This window comes from Erithacus rubecula (genome assembly GCF_903797595.1).
Source record: "Erithacus rubecula genome assembly, chromosome: 3".
Classification (NCBI taxonomy): Eukaryota; Metazoa; Chordata; class Aves; order Passeriformes; family Muscicapidae; genus Erithacus; species Erithacus rubecula.
Window position 1 is genome coordinate 3,319,056 of NC_136689.1, and position 24,991 is coordinate 3,344,046.

Genomic DNA, 24,991 nt, shown 5'->3' on the forward strand with positions numbered 1-24,991 from the left:
TAAATGGGTGGGAAGCAGAAGTTTGGTGGAGCTAGGCTTGAAGGAAACAGCTGTAGAGGAGAAAAGAAGTCATTGTCACCATTAGTGAGAATTTCAGAAATTATAATTACTGCACTGTTTGTGCAATCACAGAATGGGTGAGGCTGGAAGGGATCTCTGTCCACCCCATCTCTGGTACCTAAAGCCAATTTCCCAGGTCCACATCTGGATGGTTTCTGAATCCCTCTGAGACAAACTCCACAAAGTACCTGGGCAACATATTCCAGCACTCAGATAAGATCTGTTATTTGCTATTTCTATCATTAATACTTGTAATATATTCATATTGTTCATGAAAAGAAGGAAATAAAACCCCAAAACCTTCACATTTATAATGGTGCTGTGAGGTCCCTAATTATATGTTGTGACACCAAAGAGAAAAGTCTGTGAAATTGCATTGCCCATAATTATGGAGTAATGTGTCCCTAAACTAAGTTCACTCTCTCATGGAATTACTGAATTAGTGATTGCTTGATGGCCTAAACCATAAAGGTTGTAACTGTGGTAGTTTTTAACCTGCAGATATAATGGAATTGTAAAAATTATTTTACATATGAATAAATGGTTAATCTAGGTTTGAGGAAAAGCAATGTACTATGTTCTGGAAGAGTTGTGGCAATAAAACCCTCTGATTAACTCTATGGGTCATAAAAAGCTATTTTCCTTCAGTATAAAATATGCTGGTCTCAATTGTTTTGACTCCATCCTTATTTTGGTATTTCTAGTGAGACAATGTCTAAATAATGATCATTTAAAACTCAGTTATTCACACATCCAGGCTCCTCATTCTCATTTGACCTGGCAAACCTATGCATACAAATATCCATATTTCTTGACAATTGGCACAATTAATTTTGTTTTAAAATGAAAATATTTTATTTCTGACGAAGTAGGAATCGAATTGATGTGGTCAGGGTAAAGCTAGCTGGAAATTTCCCCTTGACATTGCTACACATGCTCCATTAAAAATTTATTTATTAAGTAAAAAGCCAGGACATTTCCTGTCTTCATCCCAAACTGCAGACAACCAGTTTTTCAGAGATTTTCTTTGAATGCCAAAATCAGAATGTAATGCATAATTTAGAGGTTTACAGCCCTAAAAGTATCTAAAATAATTCAAAAAAAGTCACACTCATGGAATTACAATTCCCAAATCTTAAATCATTTTTCCTCACAGGATTCCTTTGGATGCTGAAATCAGAATGTAGTGTATAATTTTGATGTTTACAGCCCTAAAAGTATTTAAAATAATTCAGAAAAGTCACACTCATGGAATCACAATTCCCAAATTTTAGATGATTATTTTCTCATAGGATTTCTTTGAATGCAATGTATAATTTTGAGGTTTAGAGACCTAAAACTATTTAAAATAATTATGAAAAAAGTCAGTTGTGGAATCATAATTCCCAAATTTTAGATCATTATTTTCTCATAGGATTTCTTTGAATGTAATGTACAATTTTGAGGTTTAGAGCCCTAAAAGTATTTAAAATAATTCAGAAAAGTCACAGTCGTGGAATCACAATTCCCAAATCTTAAATCATTATTTCCTCACAGGATTCCTTTGGGTGCTGAAATCAGAATGTAATAATTTTGATGTTTACAGCCCTAAAAGTATTTTAAATAGTTCATAAAAGTCACACTCGTGGAATCACAATTCCCAAATTTTAGATCATTATTTCCTCACAGGATTTATTTGAATGCAATGTACAATTTTGAGGTTTAGAGCCGTAAAAGTATTGAAAATAATTAAGAAAAACGTCACAGTCGTGAAATCACAATTCCCAAATCTTAAATCATTATTTCCTCACAGGATTCCTTTGGATGTAATGTACAATTTTGAGGTTTAGAGCCCTAAAAGTATTCAGAAAAGTCACAGTCGTGGAATCACAATTCCCAAATTTTAGATCATTATTTTCTCACAGGATTTCTTTGAATGTAATGTACAATTTTGAGGTTTAGAGCCCTAAAAGGATTTAAAATAATTCAGAAAAAAGTCACAGTCATGGAATTACAATTCCCATTTTGAAAAATGCCTTTCATCCCTTTTGCAAAAAAATATTTTGTTCCTTTTACAAAAAGATATTTCATCCCTTGTAAAAAAACTCTTTTTAAAGACAATTTACACGCCGGTGTCAGACATCACAAAGCGCCACTGACGTCTCTTGCCCGTGTGATATCAAAGGCAAGGCTGGGGAAAGTGTGACAGGGAAAAACTCTCTCGTGCACCCTCTGCAAGGCAAGGATGGGCTGATAAAATCTCTGGACTGGCTCCACTCCTCAGCTCCAGCCACGGTCTGGTCCAACCTGCGTCAGTGGGGACAGGGGACAGGAGAGCACACAATGGCAGGAAGCTCCAGCTCCATCCCTGGGCACAAACAGTCTGGGGGGCTGGAGGTGGATCTCAGCCCTTGCACAAGGAGGACAACATCTGCCTTTGCAATCAGCCCTGCTGCTGAGCAAACCACGCCAGGGATTTACACCTCTGCCCTGCTGGAGTCACTGAGCCAGGGGCCCCTCTGAATTCTTCAGAGTGCAGGGACTGAATAATTCTTAGAGTGAGTTCTGATGTTTTCAGTAAGTAAAAGGCTTCAAATGCCACAGTAGGTTGCAAATTTTCAGTAGAGGCTCCAGACCCACAGTTGTAGACAGTGCTTAAACATAACAGAGTTATAGTAAGAATATTGCTGACATTTCTTAGATGGAACACGACAGGGTTTATGTGTAGTGTTATATGTAACCTGGTGTGCTGAGAAACTAGAATTCCAATAGCTTGAAGAGTAGGGTTTGCATCTTATCTTGTTGGAAAAATCCTATATAACAGTGTTATATGTGTGGGGAGAGTTGTTGCTTGTAGCCACTTGCCTTTAGCCATTCTGGCTTCTGGCCATTCTCTTATTGCTGCTGCTTTTGCCATTGCTTTTGCTGTTGTCTGTTGAGACTGATGTGCTCTGTAATAAGATGTGCTTTGTAACAAATAACCTTTTTAACTATTAGCTGCTTTGCTTATTTAGAAGATTACCCAACAAGTAAAAGCCTAAGAGCTCAGTTAGGTGCCTATAGAGCATCTGGGGGTCAGAAAGAACCCCCACATTTAATCCCAAACTGCTCAACACCTTGGGGGCTCCTACTCCTACCTGGAAAGGCTCCCCAGCCTCTCTGCAGGTGTGTTTGAGGTGCAAGTGCACTTGGTGCATTGCAAAAATATCACACAGTTGTTGGAATTCAGATGCAAAAAGTTCTTAAAGCACTGGGTCTGTAAATCGAAGCCTAAAAAAGAATGCAAAATCTGAACTGAGGGTTTGGGAAAAGCTCCCAAGCTTAAGTGCTAGATGTAAGAATATAGATTTAAAATTCAGAAAAAAGTTAAGTAGAAAAAAAGTTTAATTAGAAAGTTTAAGACATAAAAAAAAATTAAGTATAAAAGTGACAAAATAGCCTTAAGAATAAATCTATGTGTTAAAACAGGATTGATTGAGAGAGGTCACACTGTAATTAAATCAAGTTTCTTAGTATTGGATTAGAAACATAAATATCCTTGTTAACAGTATTTTATTGGTTAATAAGTCCTTAAAAGATCTTGTAACCGTAAGTCTTTTGACTTTTGGTCAAGCTCTCAATACCTGTAACAAGAACTCACATGTGCTGTAGAAGATAATAAAAATAAATCACACTTTCTAAAACAACTACAAGTCCCATCTCTCTGCCTCATTTGGAATAAAAAAATGCATAACATGGGAACAGATAACCACAATTCTGTGACTGGCTTCTGCTGGGGTGTGGAGACATTCATTGGCAAACCTGAAGAGTTTGTTCCTTCTGCTGTCCTGGCTATCAGATGTCAATGCAGACACAATCTATAAATGATTAACATGACTGCCCCAGCATGGAGTCTTCCATTTATAATTTTTACATCACTTTAGAACAGGTAAAAAACCCCATTAATGTGAAGCCAGGAGTCTTTGAAGTATCCCAGTGATCATCAGACAATGATTTAAAGCTTGACTCTGTGAATCCCTTTTTAATTTACAGCCCAATTTTGTCCATGTGCTGTTGTAACAGAATCACAGATCAGTAAACACACACTAAAAAGCAACAGTGTTAGTGGTAAATATTCTTTTCCTGTGCTGTATTATCACTATTTTCCAGAGTTGTGACAGTTCATAATCCCAGTGGGGCAGGAGAATGCTGGCTGCTAGAGCAGAACAGTGGGCTTTGTCTCTCCTGGTAATATTATAAAGTCTGTTTAGAAGAAAAAAACAGGCAGAAAGCAAAATACTGATTTTTAAAATCTCCTGAATAAAGATTTTAAATCAAGCACTTGCTCCATGTGCAGCTTTCAGCAGAAATCATTTCCTGTGCTGATACAAATCAAAAAGTTGACAAGACTTTGCTGAACTTCAGGTCACTTGTAAGAACTCCCAGTTGGATTTTCAGTTTTAGCTGTAATGTGTGTGATGTGCTTCATGCCTGCACGAAACCAGGGAAGACAGGGTTTGGATTCTAAAATATTTACTGAATGTGGATGAATTTTAATATGCTCACAGAATTTAAATAACATAGCAAAACTCAACTCCACATGGTTTATTCACTTTGTACTGTTCTTTTAAAAATATATTTATTAAAGCCTTTTTCCCCCTCAAAAAAAGAATAATTGTGAGCCCTTATCCTGAGGCTTAACTGTCCTTTCAGCCCTCATGCAAGCAAACATTTTTTCTCACATTATTATCACACAAAATTAACATCATAACGTGGTGAAACCAAAAAATCTGCAAGGTAGGATTCAGAGTAAAAACTTAATTTATAGCAACTGGAAAAATCTCCATGACAGAAATCACCAAAATACAGGTGGTGTGAATTATAGCTGTATTTTCATGTATTTTAATGCTTCTGGGTTTAAGCCAGGGATACCTGAAAGTCCTTCCAAAAAATACCTTTATATATAATAAATTCATTTTCTCTCCATGTTCCTGTTGGTGAATCTGTGTTTATCTTCAGCCTGGTTGTAACTGTTTGTTCCAAGTTATAAATAATGTGTTTATAAAGGGTGTTAAGAACTGAAGGTGGACAGATGTTCTGAACCAAACCTTTGACTGCTCTGAATTGTCACAGGCACACTGACATTATTCACTGACTTCCAGACAGTGATTAGAAATCTGCCTGGAAATCAATTCATTCTGAGATATAAAAACAACAACAAAAAAAAAAAAATCTAAAAGCTTAAGACAGATGGACAAAGCCACTGTTTGATAGAAGAAACTCTAATGTCATTATAAAATCTTAGCACTGATGGTGCATTGATAAAATAAACTTAATAATATGTTAGAAGTGCATAAATAGAAATCGAAAATATCAGTATTTTGAGCACTGGAATCTCCAATATAATATATAATATAATGTAACCTCCCATCAGATAAACTTTTCCTTATCAAAAGAAAAACTTTCAATTTACTTTCAGGAAAATTCTTGACAGGTCTTCAATGGAGAATAACTAAATATTGAATACAAAAGACCCATCCAAACTGTAATAGTAGGAATAACTCCAGACTATCACAATGTGATTCAGTTTGTGCCAAAGGTATCATTTGGCTTGATAACAGAACAAAATAAAATAATATAAAAGAAAAAAAATGCATTAGAGTAAGTGCTGGCTGATTTACAATCCTTAACTCTGAGGCAAAGCTGCCACAGAAAATTGGTGACCTCACTTTGTTCATGGCAACAGTCACATTAACAAACACACAATTATAAATCTATTCCCAAAATAGATTTGGGGCTGGGAGGGAGAAAAAACTCATCTTCAAGCAGAAGGATTTCAAATAATTACAATGGGGATGTGGAAAATGACAGGATGGGTGACTGCCTTATTGTGTAAATGTTCCAGAATATTTCTCTTTTTTTTTAATACTGGCACATGGCAAAGGTTTCAAATGAATGTTCAAAGAAGAAGGGAAGAGACTCTCTGAAAAAAAAAATAAAATAATTGTTTGGTATTCAGACCAAGGAAAGCAAGGAAGTGAATTTATTCTTTATTTATCACTTTTGCCACATACCTGCTAATTTCACAAAGTTCTGAAAATGTTCTGAGGTACTCATGCAGGTTAATTCATCAGCTCTGCTGCTCCAGGGAGCTGACAAACTATGGGAAGTATTTCTATTTCACAGGGATAGATCTGATGGGAAAAATGATTAATCTATTGGCATATTCAACCCACTACTTAATTTTTTAAAAGAAATTATCTTTCTGACTGAAAGCAATGTCCTCCTGAGTGCAACAGAACAGGCAAAGATATTAAATCTGTATTTATCTCACCACACTGACCCTTCAGCAAACAGCTGAATAATCTCAATTTGTGAAAGTAACTGCTGAAATTTGGCCAAAATCTGACAATTTATTTGCTACATTTTGCAGTAGAACCACACTTATTCTCTCACATCTCTGCAGTCTTTTAATCAATATACTTCAATTCCCTAAAATCAAAAGAATTCATTTCTGAAATGCTTTGATTTGCTAAAGGAAAAGGAAAAAACAAGACTGGAAAGATGAAAAAGCTGATCAATCACTTCAGGGCAGGATTCATATCCCTGATTTTTGTATCTACAGATAACACACAAACTCTGCAATTCTTTAAATTTATATACATGGAGAGAAACTGGCACATCCTGAAGGCAACTGAGGTGACCTTGATTAAGTAATTTTCAGAGTAGAGGAGGAAACATCAGGAAAATTCCTTCTCTCCATGTGATGAACACACATGCCACAATCTGCCCATGGCCATGAATTGATAAATACCAAGGACTGAAGGGATAAATCAGAAATACTCTAGACTGAAAGTAAACTGAGTCTATTTCTTAGCTTTAGATTAAAAGCTGAGAAAAATAAGGTTGATATAGAAATAAAACCCACCCATTCTTTGAAGAAGACTCCTCAATTAGACAAACCAATCAAAAGTTCTATTTCTTTAAGTTAATTTACTACAGTTTTTAGCTCAGCAGAATCTGAGCATTTGGATATTGTAGGATCAGAGGAATTCCTGATGGCCAGAAGGAACCACAGTTAAAAACAGCTTTTCTGTGAGAAGAGGCTGCAGAGACCAGGATCCTTCCACTACAGCAGCACACAACTGATGGACTCCAAGAGATGTTCAAATTTTAAGGAGATGATCAAGGAATATTTCCTCAATACTTTCATGACATCAATTCTACAACACTCCTTAGACTAAATGGGTAATTCAAGATAAAAAAAGAGAAAAACTCTTTCACAAAACACAATTCTGCAATGGAGAGCTCATTGCCACAGGGGCTGTGGAGGGCAAAAGGATTCAAGGGTTTAGAGAAATTTGTGGACAGGTTTTATCAAGGACTAATAAACTCAGGGACCTGCATACAACTGGCAGCTTGGGAAATCCTGGAATTACTGCTGGAAACAGGGAGAATATTCCAGCAGAATCATTCACTGCATTTCCAGAGAGTTTCCACATTGACAGCAGCCCTGGTGTGGGTTACAGCCCTATCCCACACTGGGATAAAGCAGAATTGTGGAGAGCAAGAGGAAAGGTGATGGTCTCTGCATGTGCCAGGTAAAACCCAGCTGCTCTCTTTCACAAAAATCCACATTTCTTTGCTGTTTTCTCTGTTTTCCCTACTTTTGTCAGGAACCTGCAATCTGACCATGCTTTGGTGAATTTACTGACCCAACAGGCTCTTTACTGATGCACTTTTACTCTGTACTAACACTCATCTCTAAATTAAATAACTTTCTCTGCCTTTATCTCCAACCACCACCATCCCAGATTTTAGAAAATTGTTACGTCCCACCTCATAATTTGCTTTTTAAAAGGCCAAACACATAAAAACTTTTATTCTTTTGGAACTTTTCTTTGCTAAAAAGGATTCCTTCTCCCCCTTGTCTGTGCTTTAACGTGTGAACCCAGCCTGACATGGTTTCTCTAAGGACACATCAGTGTCTTGCACAATCCATTAACATTTCTTCACCTCCCAGAACTATTTATGCTGATACACCCTCAGAGCAGGTCCAAGGCTATTTTTTCATGCTGGCTCAGAGTCCCTGTGTGCTCTGCTGCTCCTCATCCTGCCCTTTACAGCTGATGAACCCCCAGTACAATAGTGAGCACTCTGTTTACAAGACCTTGCAGTTTCTGCAGTGAAAATAAATTCCTTTTTTATTGCCCTCATCGTGAGGCTGAGCCAACTCTTTTTTATTTGTCCTCTGTATTGACAGGGCCTTTCAGCATTTCAATCATCAGGTCACTTCATCAGCACACCACTCCCTTCTTCCAGCATTATTGAAGGGAGTAAAATATTTTTAATCCCAGACTGATCATTGACAAGCTCCATCAGTCCCCTTCCCCATGCTAAAAACACCTTTCTGAGTCTCCTTCCTTATCACCTTTAGAATTCTTAAAAAATCTGTTATTTTCACATTAGTAAATGATTTTTCATTTGATATATCAAACAAAAAATCTCTTATTATGTCTCCATTAACTAATTTTTTTTTGTTTTTTTTTTAGTGTAACTAACAATTCTTCATTTGCTCCTAGAACTGCAAGTCAAGTTGCTCTATATTTAAACAAGGCATGACAAAGTTAAGCTTTTAGGATCAGGTCCATTCATAAAGTCTGGCAAAGCAAGAGAAAGCTTAAAAGTGCTGAATGAATTTAGGAATGAGATGTAGGTACAAAGATCCCTGGTTTATTTTTTCCTTCCTGTTGTGTAGCCACCATCACTTTTTCAGGTTAAATTCCACAAATTTGATTCAGTGATTATGCACAAATTCCAATTAGACATGCTGACTTTGCATGAACTCTCTGGATTTGCAGCTGATTTGCAGTTTTAAGTTTTGTTTTAGTTCTTGTTATTTTTCTTCTTTTTTTTAAGTTTTTTTTTTTTAAGGAGTTGCTCTCCTTACTGAAAGGCAGAATATTAATTTAGACTTGGAGTATTCTTTGCATTATTCCTGGTATCAAACCCCAGGTCTTTTCCTGATATCTTTGTATAAAAATGATAAGGAAATCACTTGTTTCATTTCCTCAGATCTGACCTCATCTGAACCACGTTTTCTCTCCATTTTCCAACACCAGCACTCAGAGCACTGATGACAGAGAAGGTTGCTGCTCACCACACTTCTTTCATTCCTCTATTTTAAGAAGTCAGAAAACTCCCCAGAGAACCAGCTAACAATCCTCCCTTTCCCCAGTTCCTCAGTTTTGTGATTTATCCTGCTCTGATCCACCAGGAGCAGGTTCTGGCAGGGCAGCAATCTGGGTTTATTCCCACAAGGACCTTCCTGCTGCACATCCACACCAAATTTCACTCAGTCCCTGGTCCTCCACTTCTGTGAGCCCAGCTGGTGACAGCTGAAATTCCTGAATTTCCTTACCAGGGAAACAAGAGTCACATATCTCAGTTTTCTGGGCTAACTCCACGTTTTCCCCCATTTATTATTTTTGGCATTGCTCCCAATTCCCCAATCCCTTACCTACCAAGATAACAAACAGAACCAGCATAGAAACCTCTTTGTCTTCTTGATTCTACTCTTTCTTTCTGAGTCTCATTTACTCATTTTTCTTTACCACTAACCTTTGTTGCTTGTCCTCCAGTGCAGCAAACACCCTCAAACCTGATTCAGCCTTTCCTCTCCTTTTCCTTTGTGGTCACATTTCCACCTGGGTCACATTTCTTATCTACAGTGTTAAACAGCTTCCTTATATTCAGATTTTACTTGGCAAATCCAACACATTTCTTTAGAGTGAGACCCTACTCTCCTCTTCTCTGTCTTCTCTTCTAAATCCTCTTTCCACACCAACTTTTCTCCCTGGGTCTCATCTCTCTCAAGCATTAGAAAGTGAAATTTCACACATCAATATATTCCACTGCCTTTATATTCCCTTTTGACAGCTTCAAATCTTGGTCTCACATCCTCCCACAACTACTGCTAAGGCTGTCACTGATTATCCCTGTACTCTTGCCTTTTTTTGAAGGAAAAACACTAAATTCTTTCAAGCAAACTCCTTTCTTTATTATCTTTTAGCAGCTGTAAGCTGTGCTTCATTATCCTGCATTTATTAATTGATTAATGCTGCAAGCAGCCCTTGCCCAGTGAACACTTTGGCCACTCTGTCCAATTCCCACAACAGAATCCCAAAGGCAGGGAAGATGCTGAAAATTAGGAATTGCATGCAAGCCATTGAGCAGGAGGCACAGAAGTTCACTCACCCAAAAAAACAGGGCTCAGTTCTTCCCTACCAAGGTCTGGACCCCACAAAATCTCTCCTATTTGCTCCTCCCCCTGTTCCTGGTAAATCAAACCTGCTTTTCTCATGTCACAAAATCACAAATGGCTCTTGGGGAGCTCTGAGATTCTCAATTTTTTTTTTCCAGTTGTGCCCAGCCCCTTGTTTTTTAGCACTGTAGCATAATTGACAGCTGTTTCCCCTCAAACACAGCAGCTTCCCTGTCTTTTTCAAACACTAAAAGCTGTAAAAACCACAATGACATCTATTTATATTATTTTATATTGCAGAACTGCAAGCCCTGAGTGAAAACTGCTCCCAGACACTTCCCCCTGCTGCTGCACTCTCAAGTGGAGGGGAAACTACTCTGGAAAGGTTTTCCCAGAAAAATCTCATTCCATCAAGAGCTGAGAGTGCCCCAAGTGATCAGATCCTTCATGTGAAGTTGGAATTGGAATTTCACCCCTGGCCCAGCCAAATGGATATTTCACAGAAAATCTTTCTTCATCAGGAGAGGTGAATTTCAGGGGAACTCCAAATTAGAGATTGGCTCAGGGACAGGAAAAGGTGTCAGCAAAGGAAAGTGGATTGAGGGTGGGGGACCCTTTGTTCCACCCACACCTCATGAGCCAGCTGAGCATCACTTTCCTTCTCAAAGTCCTGCATGACTGAAAGAGATTTAAGGTCCAGTAACCTGTCAGAATTGGGGTTGTTTTACAGTAAATGATACAGAAATGATATAGGAAAGGATACAGGAAAAAAAAAAATAAAAGGTTTGATACAGATGACTGCAGTAATGATCATTTCCTGCTACACATCTCAATAAAAACTTCTATTGATGAGTAAAGGCAGACAGAACTGTTAAAATTAAAAAATAAAAATTTAAAATCAAAATAAAGTAAAAATAGTTTACTAATGGACCAAAAAAGGAAGATTCATGTAGGATTGCTTGAACCAGACAAATAATTATAGAAGTAAATCTAAGATGATAAACAGATATATTCATGGTAAAGGGCATAATAATGGGCAGCATTTAACATGATTTGGTGCTTCTGCATGGTTTTATTTCAAATATGGATTACAATGGCAGATTAGGGAGATTTAACTTCTCCAGTCAGGTAAAACAGTACTACAGGAATGAAAAGTAAGTGCCAGAACAACATAATTTAATAATTTGATTCCCTCAAGTGAAAAACTGTTCATTAATAGATTTCAGAGAAGGAGGTGAATTATCAAGAACAGAGTTACTGAGTGTGAGAAATCCTGCACACATAAGGAGACATAATGTGGTTTATTTGACTTAATAACAACTGGCTTTTGAAATATGAAATAAATAAATTAAATAAAGAAACACACAAAACAACTAACTCCAAACAACCAAAATTCCTCAACACCAAAATGGGAACAGCAGATATAACTTTGAAACAGGTCTGAACACCCTTTTCTTGAGCAGTAAGGACAAGAGAAGTGCAATCAACAGAGCTGTGGGATCACAACAAGGAAGATGTTGACGTGCATTTCCCAAGGTTTATCAGCAGCCAACCTTAATGAAGTACACAGCCTCCTCTGGACTTGCAAAACCAAGCCACCTTTTCTATTTTTCCCACAGATAAAGCCATTGTTTTACTTATTGTCACAGAAACACTTCAGGGAAAACATGGAAAAGGCACCAGTGACCATTCCTGACTGGAGAGGGACAGTGACCTGCTATCAGTGACTGATAAAGGATCCCCAAGCTGACAGAAGGGATGCAAACAGTGGAATTTTGATTTGAGAGCAGCACAAGGAGCCTGTGTTTCACATCAGGCTCTGGGCATTGTCTCCAGGTAGCCTGAAAATGCCTGGACACTGTTTTTCCACAGAGGGATTCCACCCAAGGAATTTTCTCCTTCCATGTTTTCTTTGCTCTCATGGGTTTGAGTAATGATGCTTTTATTCAGTAAGTCATGGCAGTGAGTAGAAAAAATGTGGGAACAGGATTGGTGAAGAGCTGGAATTGAAAGAATTTAAAGAAATTAAAGAATTTAAAGAAATAAAAGAATTTAAAGAAAGCTGAGGATCCAGTGAGTGCATCCCACTCCAGGAATGAGCAAGCACAGTGAGGAAGGGACCAAGGGCTGGGAGAGGATGAGGAAAGCTGTGCTGCAGCCCCACTGCAGGCTGGAAATGCAGTCAGACTGTGGGGTTGTCATTAAAACCACTCCTGAATATTCCTGCACTCAGTGCTGAGGCTCAGTGGGTGCTTGCAGCCCAAATTTTGAGCTCATTTTCTCTCCCATGAGTGGAAAACATCCTGTAGCTCTCATCAGTGTGAAGATCCCAGCACACACCTTGCACACTCAGAAAGATTAGTCCCCTGAGCTGCTATAATATAATTTTTTTTTTGCTGGTTGTTAAACAAAAAAAAAAGTTTAAAAAAACAAAAAAAAAAGTTACAATTGTTAGGAACCAGCATTCCTTCCTGTACCAGAAGCAACAACGAGTTCTCAGCAACTTCCTCAGGAATTCTCACTCCTCTCTGGCCATTTGTTATCAGCTCAGGCAGTGATGATCATCAGTGCTCAGGGCATGAAAAACTCATTACCCCAAATCTACAAAGCACTGCAAACTCCTGCATTTCCTGGCATGTGTCCCCCTGAAATAAAAATACTTCATATTGCCAGTGATTGTAGAACAACTGCCCAGCAGAGCTGGCTGAAAGCTGGAATTTCCATTTGCAAGGGAAAATCTGTAACAATGCAGGAATTATGGAGGTGGACCAAAAAAGCAGCAAAAGCAGCAGCAAACATCAAGGCAGAGCAGAAAAATGGGGGACATGGAGATAACATCAAGGCCAGGGGGTTTAGGGGTGCTGGAGCTTGCACCTTCCATTAGTTGCTCTAAATTTATTTGAACTTCTTGATACTTTTGGCCTCCTCATCTCTCAGTACTTAAAGTTATTTATGCTGTGGAAAAAATTTGAATTGTGCTTGTTTTATCATCAAAGCCTGAGTGCTTCCCTAAGAGCATCCAAGTTTTTGGATTCTGAGGAATCAATGGATTCAAACCTGTCATGGCTGCTTGAATTTTTATTATTTCCAAGTAATTCTTCTTTATTGTTGAAGAAAAAAGATTTTTTTTTTTTTTATCTGTGCAAATTAAAGGGAAACTTTGTTTTCATCTTCCACTCTGTTCCAGCACTAATGTGACTTTACTGGCCTGGGGAGACAGGACTGCATGCAAGATAAAATATGGAAAATCATATATTTATATGAAGCCATTAATGTGTTTTTATTCTCTTCTCAAATCTCAATACATGATTTATCTCTTGTCTATCTCAGAAAACTGAATTTATGTGTTGAGATAATTAAATTTCTAGTGATAGTGACAGAATTTCTCTCTCCTTTTTTTTCTAACAGCCCATTTAAAGCCCATCACTAAGTGAGGACAGTGGAGACTGAAAAACAGGTTTCATTTCACAACTTCATATTTACAGTGTAAAATTTATTTCTGAGTAGGTGATTTAGATTTTCTCACTTTATAGGAGAGATAATCAAGCTTTTCAGGAGATGATTTATGTCATTCTAAATAAGTCAAATTATTAATGATTGTTTTTTCTCTTTTCTTGAGTTTAAAGGCCTAAATGCAAATATTTACATAGAAAGTAAATAAATCATAGAATCCTGGAATGGTTTGGGCTGGGAGGGACCTTAAAGTCCATCCAATTTCACCCCCACTACCCCAGGGTACCCCAAGTCCCATCCAGCCTGGCCTTGGACACTTCCAGGGATCCAGGGGACTCCACAACCACTCTGGGAAATAAATATAATTAAGATAGATAATTATACTGAAAATAGAAAAAATCTAAGTGCTGTCAACTCCTCAACTAAAATTAAATCATCTTTTTTTTTTTTTTTTCAGTGCAATATGCACACAAAAATCCAGGCAACTGAAACTTCCATGGAGTTTGTTGTTGTAAAAACCTGCTGATTTTTCTGTTTAAAAAAAAATCCAAAAACTGGGACAGACCAATCCCAGGGAGATCTATTACTGGCTGAAAATTCCATTATCTAAACCAACTCTTATTTGTCATCAGCTGTTCATCCACAACTATGCCAGTTATGTAAATAATTGCTGGTAACACTCTCTGAATGGCACAAATTTCTTGAGGATATCAGCAGAGAATTATTTGTTTGGATATTTTTAATATCCTGAGAGAAGCATGGTGACATAAGCAGCTAAATCAATTGCTGAAGATTACATAACCAAAATCCACTTTGCACTTTTAAAATAAAAAAATTGTGCAAAGGTCTAAAAACACTTCCCATTGTGTTTAAAACCAAAAAAATTCCCGTTTCTTGGAAACAAAAGATAGGTACCAATGCATTGTCTTACACAGTACAAAATAGAGGAGAAACAGTACTTTAAAATTAAGTTCTGTGAGAAAATTATGACAATTCCTCAAAATGGAACTGCACTTTATAAACTGTTCTGACATTCTGGATCAGATCTGTAAAAATATTTAGATAGTTTAAAATGCAAACAGGCACCATAAGGAATTGTCATGTTCACTTCAGACCCAGCTCCCCCAAATCAAAACACAGATGATTGATTTGCCTTGTCATAATCCATCTGGTAAAACTGGGAATGATGAGGGAGAATATATCCTTGCTTAAATTATTAAAGAATATTTATCATTTTATAGCAAGCAAAGCAGTGCAGACAACAGCAATTATGAACCTACAGATCATTACTTGTAAAGTAACTAATAATCTGAACCTTTCTGTTGTAACCAGCTCAGAAAAATGAGAATAAATGGCAAATGCCCTGAAATTATCCCATCATTTGTGTTAGAGCACAAAAGTGGAATCAAGCCAAGGGCTGTAGTGTTACTATAGGCAAAAAAAAAAAAGGAAGAAATTACAATAAAACCAAAAAAATTCAATCTGCAAACACTTGCTGGGATATCAGCAGGTGAGCAACTGACTGTGGATCTCAAATTTGGACTGAGTTCTGCTTCTTGTCAAGACAATGCAGAACTGTAAGAAATAAAAGCTCCCATAAATCAGATTCATGCTGCTCTCTCTGTGTCACTTATTGCAAACTGGCAGCAGCAGCTTCCCCCTGCTCCTGGGGATTTTCACTGAAGGGAAAATTTGCCTGAACCAAGGAAATCTTTATTTTCTGCTCCACTGACACTCACACACCACAGAAACACCTTCAGTCTGTAGAAAATCTCAATTAAATGCCACTGTGCTGGGCAGGTCTCAGTGAGTTTTTAAAGAGATTATGATGATTTTCCATAAGTTAGAGCTTAGGATATTCATTACAGCAATAAAATGAGACCAGATTTGTCATACATTACCTACAACTACCCAAAAATGAGCTGCCTCATCCACTTAATTCCAGCTTTTCCTTATTATCACAGACAGAGAGACTGGGGAAGTCATCACAGTGAGGTTATTCCCCTCTGCCTAAGAAATAAATAACCCTTTAAACCAATCTTGCTAAAGCTGTTGAGGTAGGGAGAACAGAAAACCACCTCAGACATGATACCTGATGTTTAGATGGATATTTGACATCAGATGTGGTGGGCTGATCACTACAATAAATATATATAGATATATATAGTTATACACATATAAATGTGTGTATACAACAAGAAAAGCCAAGATTGAGTAAATGCACAACTCCCCCATATTCATCAACCACCACAACAGATTTTAAAAGCCAGAGATTTGAGCACAGTATTGATTTTCCCACTTTTCCTCAGCTCACTTTGCTGTGATGAAACAAGGCTAGAGAGGCACTCACAGGTTGATGGATCTGGATAAGATGACAGACACAGTCAGGAGGATGCACCCATAAGGACCAATTTCAAACTGAAAAAAGAAAAGGTGTTATTTTAGTGTCATTTTGTTTGTTTCTTTGTCTAGGATTTTGGTGTTTTGGTTTTTGTGTATAATTTTTTTGCCCAATCCTCCAGAAATGCAAATGGAACTGAAGGCAGAAGGAACTGCTGTGATTGATGCTAAAGCTGAATTTGTTGCTGTGCTTGTTACAATGCAAGAAATGTCCACAAAGTGTTAGAAACATTGCTCAGAACACACTGTGTGAGACTAACAGACACAAAGGCTGCCAGCTGAACCACCATTTAATTAATATATAATTAAACACAGTACCTGGTGAATATTCTGCTGCAAAAATACAACCAGATCCTCATATCTCGTGGCACTGTGAAGGATTAGCTGGGAAGAAATGCAATAAGGGAAAAAGGTGAATCAAAAAACAGCAACTCATTTTTATGACCTGAAAGCTGATATGAAATAGCCAAAACTTTAAAACTGCCTGGAAAGATCTGAACTAACAAAATAAAGATCTAATGAAATCTTATCTCTTATTGTTGTCATTTGGCATAGAATTGTATCTCTGCACATCATATATTCTGAATTTTTTCAATGCTGCTTTTTGATTATTTTTAACTTTCTTGGATTCAATTTAAGCATTGTCTATGCAATCAAAAACAATTCCTAGAACAGAGGGATATTGAGGCTTTAGAAGACCCAGGATGGGCAAGAAGCTCAGGTGAGACTATGAATATTCCTATTTCACATGAAATCCAGGAGAGCTCACAGATTCAGGCCCTCACTTCCATATTCTTTGCCTGTTTTTCCATCTTCAGATTTTTTGAGACATCCATTCCATTTTTAGGAGGCCAAGAACATTTCCTGCAACCACTTAAGGCTGGCTGAAGGCAGCACTGCCTGCAAAGCCATCTGAGCCTCAGCTGGAAACAAGGAATAACTGGTAAGTGTTCTGCCATTTGGAGCTTCTGGAGGGGGAAAAAAGGCAAAGAATTCTGTGTAAGGCAAGAAGAAAATAATGTCTTTTCATGCTCATGGTCAATTGGAAGAGCCCACATTCATTTTTACTGTGCCATTAAAAGCAGGCAGAGTTTTTAAGTTTGGAAGGTAAATGGGAAAAAAAAAATATTTCAGAGAGCCCAACTGTCCACAGCCACTGGGACAACTCAGAGCCAGGCAGGCTATGGGATTTTATTTCCTATTGGGTTCTGGATCAAACTAACTTGATTTTAAAGCATTAGGAGAGCAACAGAAATCAGATTCATTGAACTGAAATGGGGAGAACAAGAAAGAGGGTCTGGAGAATGGGAGTCACACAGAGCCTTACAGTTTCTAGGATTCCATCTGCCTTGTATTTCCCTGTGGGAGTGAACTGCTGCCTTCCTGATGGCCTGAAGGGAATATTCAGACATAATTCATGTTAAAATAAAGAAAATGGCATTAAAGAGAAATCAACATGTTCTATGAGCTGAATGATGTGCCAGAGATTTGCATTATTATTATTCTTAATTACTTTTAAAAAGAATATTTATTGTAAGTAATCTTATATTGCAAATCAAACTTCTGTCAGTGAAACAAACACTTTATCTGTGCTGTGCTCCCTTAGTCTAACATGAATTACAATCTTCTCCATACAGAAGGAGGATAAATATAAGTCTAAGATGTTAAGGACTGTTTGTATTGAAAAATATTTTTAGAGCAATGACATTCAAACAAGCAGAGCATATGTAAAATATCAGAAAGGAAGCAGGTTTGAGATGTAAAATATGTGAAATATCATTTGAAATGTCTTTGAATTTGCTGCTTCTATTTGAGGTTCAAGAAGGATTTCTGTGTCCCAAAGCCTCTCTGTTATTTTGCAGCTATCTTAGTTGATCTAGTAATGGAAATTAATTATGGCCACAAGACTTGACTCACTTTAAAATGTCCTTTAGGTTCCAGTGCAGCCAAAGTTAGGGATCTATTAGTTGGATATTTTGTGTACAAGCAGCCTGACTGCATTGCAGGCAAATACAGCCAAAGGAGCTTAATTCCAGCCATAATGGAATATCCTGCAGTGCAGGAGCAGAATACTGCATCTGGAAAAATAACTTTTTGGAGGATACAATCAACTAAATCCACAGGACCTCTCACAGCAACCTCAAAGTGTTTTGTCTGCTCTGTCCCAGCTACTGGGGCAGCAGAAATTACATTTTACATTGCTCCTCAGGCTGTCCTAGGTGGCACAAAAGCAGCTTACAAAGCATTTCTGTTGTGACTGATGTAGGTTTGGGACAGACAGGGGTGCTAGGGCAGGGCAGAGTGTCTGGAAGTGTTTCTCCTACTCACAGTGCCACCAGGGCTTTCTCCTGGCCCCCTGCACGCCACAGAATGTCAGCCAGAGCCAGGGACAGGCACTTGGTCCTGTGAGCCTCTGAGGGCTGCAGACAACTGCAGTCCAGGGAATAAAGCAGAGAGACAAGCACCAAAATGTGAGGGAAAGCAGATTCAAGGCAGGTTTGTCCCTAAAGGAATAAAATCATTTTTAAAGAGAGTTTTGTAATGATTAGTAACAAGGCTCCGGTGGGCTGTGTCAGAAAATCATTGTTAAGGTATCTCAGCTCTACAGCTGAGAAAGAGACAACCAGGCTGGCCAATCTGTGAGCTGAAGAGGCAGCAGGCTTGGGGAGACATCCCAGGTGTAAAGGTGCAGGTGAAGCCCACCTTTCTCTGGGAATTCCCTGGGAATTCCCTGGGAGCCAGGCAGCAGCATGGGGGGAGAACTCACTGCACTGAGACTTCTCAGCAGCCCCAGAGGTGAGAGGGACATGCAGCTGATGGCACCACTGGGCTCTTTGGAACCATTCCCTGAGGAGAAACCTCCTTTTAGGTATTTCTGGTACCTTGGGACCTGAAGATTATCAGACCCAGTGATGGGAGGTGTAGGGAGAAAAACTCTCTCTTTGGATTGCTTCAGAACAAAGTGGGCACACTGGGTGGGTCAGAGGGAAAACAGGCATTGCAAGGACATTAATTCATCAAATTCAAGTGTTAACAGCTCTTTGCTGCTTTCTGGGGGATCTCTATGAGTTTCTGTTGTTCCTAATGATGGTTATAAATAATTGCAAACTTGCTCTGTCCCTGTGTTCTGTGCCACTGCTCCAGTCATACAGGTGAATTTAAGTGATGCAATTCAGTCTTTACTTCTAGCAGACCATTACTTAAGCTGGTGTCTGATTTATAAGGAATGATTAAAATAACACTGGTTTTATCATTAAAAGCAATGGATGCAAATCAAGAGAAGAGTAAGTAAGATATGATCAACAACAGGATCTGGTTAAGCAAACATCTGTCATCACACCCTGATCTTCTAAAAGAGAGAATTCCTCTCCCACAGAATATATTTTTTAATTGCTTGGACAAGAAAGTAGTAAATGTTTCAGGGAATAACACCATATTGGCAAATAATGGACAAGAGAAGCTACTTCATCTTTAAACTTGTAATAAAACTGTCAATATTCTCCAACAGGATTGTTTTATGTTTTAAACATGATTTACTTAATACTTCATTTTGTTCTGATATACACCATAGTGTTTTTACCCACTACTACACTTTCTCCAAAGTGCTATCTGCAATAAATGCTGATTGCAATTTATTTTAAATAAGGTGTGCCCCACAGTAAGGGTCTAAAAGATTACAGGACCAGGAGGCCAAAGGTCACAAAGTGAAAAACTGGTAGATTTGAGAATAAACCAAATATCCATGAGACTGGCCAAAAGATCCCATGTCTCTGGGAAGAACATAACTGGAGTTTTCTCTAGTGGCTTCAAGAATGGCAGTCTTTGAAATTCAGATTTTATCAGTTTTAGAATGTTACCAGCTTGGGAGATGAGGACAAAACCTGTTCCCACTGTTTGAGTAAAAGATCTAATAATTCAAAAGACTAAACAAGAAACACCAAACGTCAAAAAAATTAAACAGACTTTCAACTTCAATGTCTGCCTTGAATATAATGTTCATTTAGAGAATGTTTCCCTCTCTGAAGGATGTGAGATATGGAAAATAATTGGTGAGCATTTTCAAGTGGAAAAAGAAATATAATCACAATTTTTTCTTATCTCTGCTTGTGTTCTAACACAGACACCCAGAAATTCATGGTAATCACAAGTAATTTATGTGTTTGAGAAAGGCAGCAGAGGAAGGAGAAGACATGATAATTATTCCTTGAATGCTGAAGAAGCCTGAAATCAAACACTTCCTGTGAAGTGGTTTATAATTTGAAAATCCAGGTTAGAATTAGGAAGGAATATTTATCCTCTCATTTGAAACTCTGAGACTTCCCTTTCCTTCAGCTTGCTGAAAGTTTCTGCCCATGGCAAACACAGCCTAAGAAAAGTATGTTTATCTCATGAATAAAAACAAAAAATCTTTTAAAACCACGTGGATAATAAAAGGGGAAAAACAAGAGAGGCAAATTCTGCCAAGTAAACAGGATAGGTTGGAGCTGGCACGAGTTGGGACACACAGTTTAAATAACCTGGCCTCCATCCACTTATTTGGGTGCCACATAATTTTATTTCATTTATGATCTCTGAACCATGCTGCAAGAGGGAAATTAACATTTCTGTTTTCACTAAGGGTGACCTGAGACACAAAGGGACCAAGGAGTAGATGATCAAAGGCTGTTCTCAAAGCTGAAAGAAATTCTTGGTTTTCACAACCAGAAATAATTCTTCTGTGGAGATTCCTGGTCATAAAATCTAAGTATGCACTGAGTTTCTTGCAAGAAAGTTTCTGAGGTTTGTCTTTTATGTACACAAGAACCTTGTAAAGTCTGTTCTCACTATAATCTGAATTAGAATCCCAAAATTTTGCAGGATAATTTCTGTCACTTCCCATCCTGGATGCTGAAGACAAATAATGATGCTCTGCAGGCACCTGTTTCTTTCCAATATTGATGAAAATCAGCCCAAACAATGAATTTATATTAAGAGTAAACCAGACAGCACAAAGGAATATCAACAGAGACCACAGCATTTCCCTACACAATTCCAAGCAGAAAATGGGAATTTAAGGCCAAAATTTAACACAAGAGAACGTTTTTATATTGCAAAGTAATAAAATTCAAGAAGGATCTCAGCATGAAAACTTCTCTTGAGACTAAATCCAGGCCAGACTAATGGAAGTCACAAATAAAAGAAGGTGGTGGCAGCACAAACCAGTAAAATAATTTTCCCTATTAAATGCTCTTTTCCTTTAAGGAACAGTGAGGCCTTGTGGAATTTTTCTTTTGTAATGGACTTAATGTCTTACTGAAAAACAAAAGGAAATAGATGAAAACTGGTAATAAAGTACTTTTTGAGGCAGTACTTTCCAGAATTTAATTCAGTAACCCATGTTCCTTTAGCAACCTGACAAGTACATTACTATTATAGCAGTCCAAGCAATTTCCTTGTCAGCAGAAACACCTAACAAAATTCCTTTAAAGCAAGTAGAAAATACACAGGATATAAATTCAAATTCCATTAAGGAGTTTAAATAGGAATGATCAAATATAATTACAAAAAAAAAATAGTTTTAACGTTAATTTTTCAACCCTGTTGAGATTTCTTAGTCAAACACTAGATGAACTTCATAGTCTTTCAAACCTTGATTATTTTTCTGTTTGAAATTCAATTTCCATGAGGACCTCGAGGTTAAATAATTTTCATTGGACTCAGTTCAAGCTGTTTGGTTTGTGTAGAGGGTCTGGGGTTAATCACAAGCAATTACACAAATAAGACACCAAATTCTACATTCCTACAGTTCAATGGGAAGCAAACACAAGTTAATCAAATACTGCTTTCTTTTTCCCTCTCTGAAACAAAAAAATAAAAAAGTTCAGTAAGTTCAGACTCAAAAGGCTCCTGGGTGGCTGAAGCAGAGAAATATATATATATATATGTGTGGGTATATATATATATTTAAATTTTTTTAATTTCTGTAGGTAAAATTCCTGAAAATTCACTGCCTTACCGGGTGTCTTTGTTCCTGTTGCTGTCTGCAAAGATCAGCTGCTGCAGGACACAGGCTTGAACTGCAGCCAGAACTCCACATGGGCCGCCCTGGGGGCAAAAGGGGACAAGGGGGAAAACTTGGATTCAGAAAAAATATTTTAAAAGTATTACTTCCAAAGGTAACTTTTAAATTCAGTGATTAAATTGAGACTGCAGTTTTCATATTCCAAACACCTGTCATTAGAACAAGGAAGGAGAAATAAAGAAAAGAGAAGACATACATCCATTGATTTTTTTGTCTTTTTATTCTTTTCTGAATTTCATTTACAAAAAGCTCCTGATACTTTTTCCAATGATTCCACACCTCATTTCTCTTTTGCTCCATGAGCAAAAATCTGATGGACGCTGGGGAAAATTCCTGTGAGCTCCCCTTTCATCCCTCTCTTCCCAGCCATGACTTTACAGCTCTCTGTGACTCTGGGGTTTTGTTGCAGCCACTGAAACTCAGTGTTTTTAAGTGTTTTTGTGGTTCCTGCCTATTTTTCCTGAAAGGACCTAGACACCTATCATGTCAGAAGAAATGTAGGGTTTTATTTAAATCTGGTGTATATGAACTAAAAATCTCCTGATCTCTACTGAGCAGCAGTTTAATTTTCAGAGAGAAATCAAATCTGGGTGTTTCCCAAGGTCTGAAAACAAGCCTTGCTCTCAGCATCTCCAGTTCCCACCTGCATCACTAAATACAGATTTCAGCTTTCAGTAGAGCCCTGTGCACCTCAGATCCTCCCTCTCTCTCCCTCTGGGGAAGACAAAGAAAACCAAGAAAATTTGGATCTTTCAAATCATCAGCCTCAGACGAAAAAAAATAACAATACCAAGAAATGCCATATTAACTTTGAATTTTATGGAAAGCAAATTGAGCTGGTTTGGGCTACATGCATAACACAAGGCTGGCAGCACAGACCCCACAATGCCACCCATCAAACTCCTCTCAAAACCCTGCACAGGAGGGGAAAGGGCAGCCAGCATTGCTGTTTTCACAGAAATATGATTCAAGGATCAGTTTAATTCTCTGATTGTCCTAAGTACAGCACCAAGGGAAGGGACTGCAGGTAAATGCAGTATGGAACTGTTAGGTTGATATGGCCAGAGATGTGAATTCTGTCCCCATCTGTTGCAAACAGGTGGGGCAGTGCCCCTGATCTCCTGGCACATATTCTCTGCTAATGGGCCATCTTTAAACCAGCTGGGCAATCATCTTTATCTTCCCACAGCCCATCCTCCCTCCAGGAGATATCTCCTGTTCATGGCCAGTGAGTCCCAGTGCATGACTGATAAAATTCCATCATCCCACTGGGAGATGCTCCAGCCAGGGCAGGAGCCAAGCCTTTCCTACCCAGAGAAAAACTGACATTTTGGACACCAAGGGACCTTCTTTCCACTGGATTCCAGAGGAAAGCCAGACCTTTCCACATCATCCCTGGAGCTTCAGAGGAAACTGCACCTTCTCCAGGAGCACTGCTCCAGCTGAACCACATCTGCCACTGCAGGAGGATGCAGCACCATGGAATGGGACTGCTGCCACCACCCTGACTGACTGACTGTGCCAGCTTGGATTCTGACTCTGGCAGGGTTTGGGATTGTTCTTTGTAATACTGCATTTCTATTTTAATTTTCCTAGTAAAGAACTGTTATTGCTAATTCCTATATCTTTGCTAAGAGCCCCTTAATTTCAACATTATAATAATTTGGAGGAAGGGGGTTTACATTCTCCATTTCAAAGAGAAGCTTCTGCCTTTATTGGCAGACACCTGTCCTTCAAACCTGGACAGGACTTAGAAAGTAACCTAATTCCTGCAATTAGGAAACAGCTTAAATATTGACACCTTCCCATTTCTCTTTTATATTATATATATACTCTGCCTCTCTAGATTTATTTGAATAACTGGTGACTGAATAATTTGAAGTATATCAAGGAAAAAAGCAAGGTTTGTGTCAGTGCATTAGGGACAGCCTCCCAGTCAAAAATAAATTACAGGATTTGTTCTAAATATCTTCTTATAGCACCACAAAAACTTAACATAAGAAAGAAGCAGTTGTTCAGCTGCATTGAATTTTGGAAGTGAGGAGGAAATATAGAAATGATCTGAAATAGGCACAATCTCAGCAAAACACCATTTCTGCACTGGAATTCATGGTGGGGATTGTAATGGCCAGTGAATGGCTGGAAGTGATGAGATATCCTTTTTCCAGGCTGGAAACACCAAAATAACATTTACTGTGGGCCAGTGACCAGCACTGCCACAGTTCCTTTTGGAGTTTAAATTAAGATTTAATATCTTCTTTTTCCACCAGGCTTTGTAAGATAAGCAGCTTTCTTCTGAGATCACCAGCCTAATAAAATATTTAACTAGATGAGGCAAGTTGATTAAACAGCTTAATGACGTATTTATTAGCCATTTTCCTTGCCTCAAGCCTCTCTTCCCCTCATTTCTATATAATATTTACTGAGGGGCTTTCAAAGGCCACACTCTGACAGTGCCAGTGCCTGAATAGCTCCAAAATGGGAAAACAAAAAAAAAACAAAAAAAACAAAACAAAACAAAACAAAACAAAAAAAAAAACCAAAAAAAAAAAAACCCCAAAAAAACCCCCCCCCAAAAAAATAAAAACCACAACCCAAAAGCAAAAAGAAAAAAAAAAAAAGAGAGAGAGAGCTTGGTCACGACATCTCACATTTTTATAGGTTTTAGTCCATTTGCATGCAGAAGTCAACTGTCCAATTAATTGCTTCAAACCATGAAGTTTCATCCTCCTTGCTGGCCCCACCCTCTTTTCACATTGTTCATTCTTAGGGCCTGAAGTTTGAAGAGGTTGTCC

General features: G+C 38.1%; 1 protein-coding gene across 2 annotated transcripts in view; it reads right to left on the bottom strand.

Annotated features, from left to right (window-relative positions):
* Positions 1 to 24,991, bottom strand: part of MINDY4 (MINDY lysine 48 deubiquitinase 4) — a 71,437-nt gene that overhangs the window by 23,632 nt on the left and 22,814 nt on the right. For both annotated transcript variants that reach the window (XM_079300498.1, XM_079300497.1), the window contains exons 9-13: positions 22,131 to 22,219; positions 18,464 to 18,565; positions 17,463 to 17,526; positions 16,454 to 16,519; positions 16,086 to 16,153 (exon numbers count right to left, since the gene is read on the bottom strand). In XM_079300498.1, coding sequence (XP_079156624.1) covers positions 16,086 to 16,153; positions 16,454 to 16,519; positions 17,463 to 17,526; positions 18,464 to 18,565; positions 22,131 to 22,219 — 389 coding nt within the window. The remainder of the gene's footprint in view (positions 1 to 16,085; positions 16,154 to 16,453; positions 16,520 to 17,462; positions 17,527 to 18,463; positions 18,566 to 22,130; positions 22,220 to 24,991) is intronic.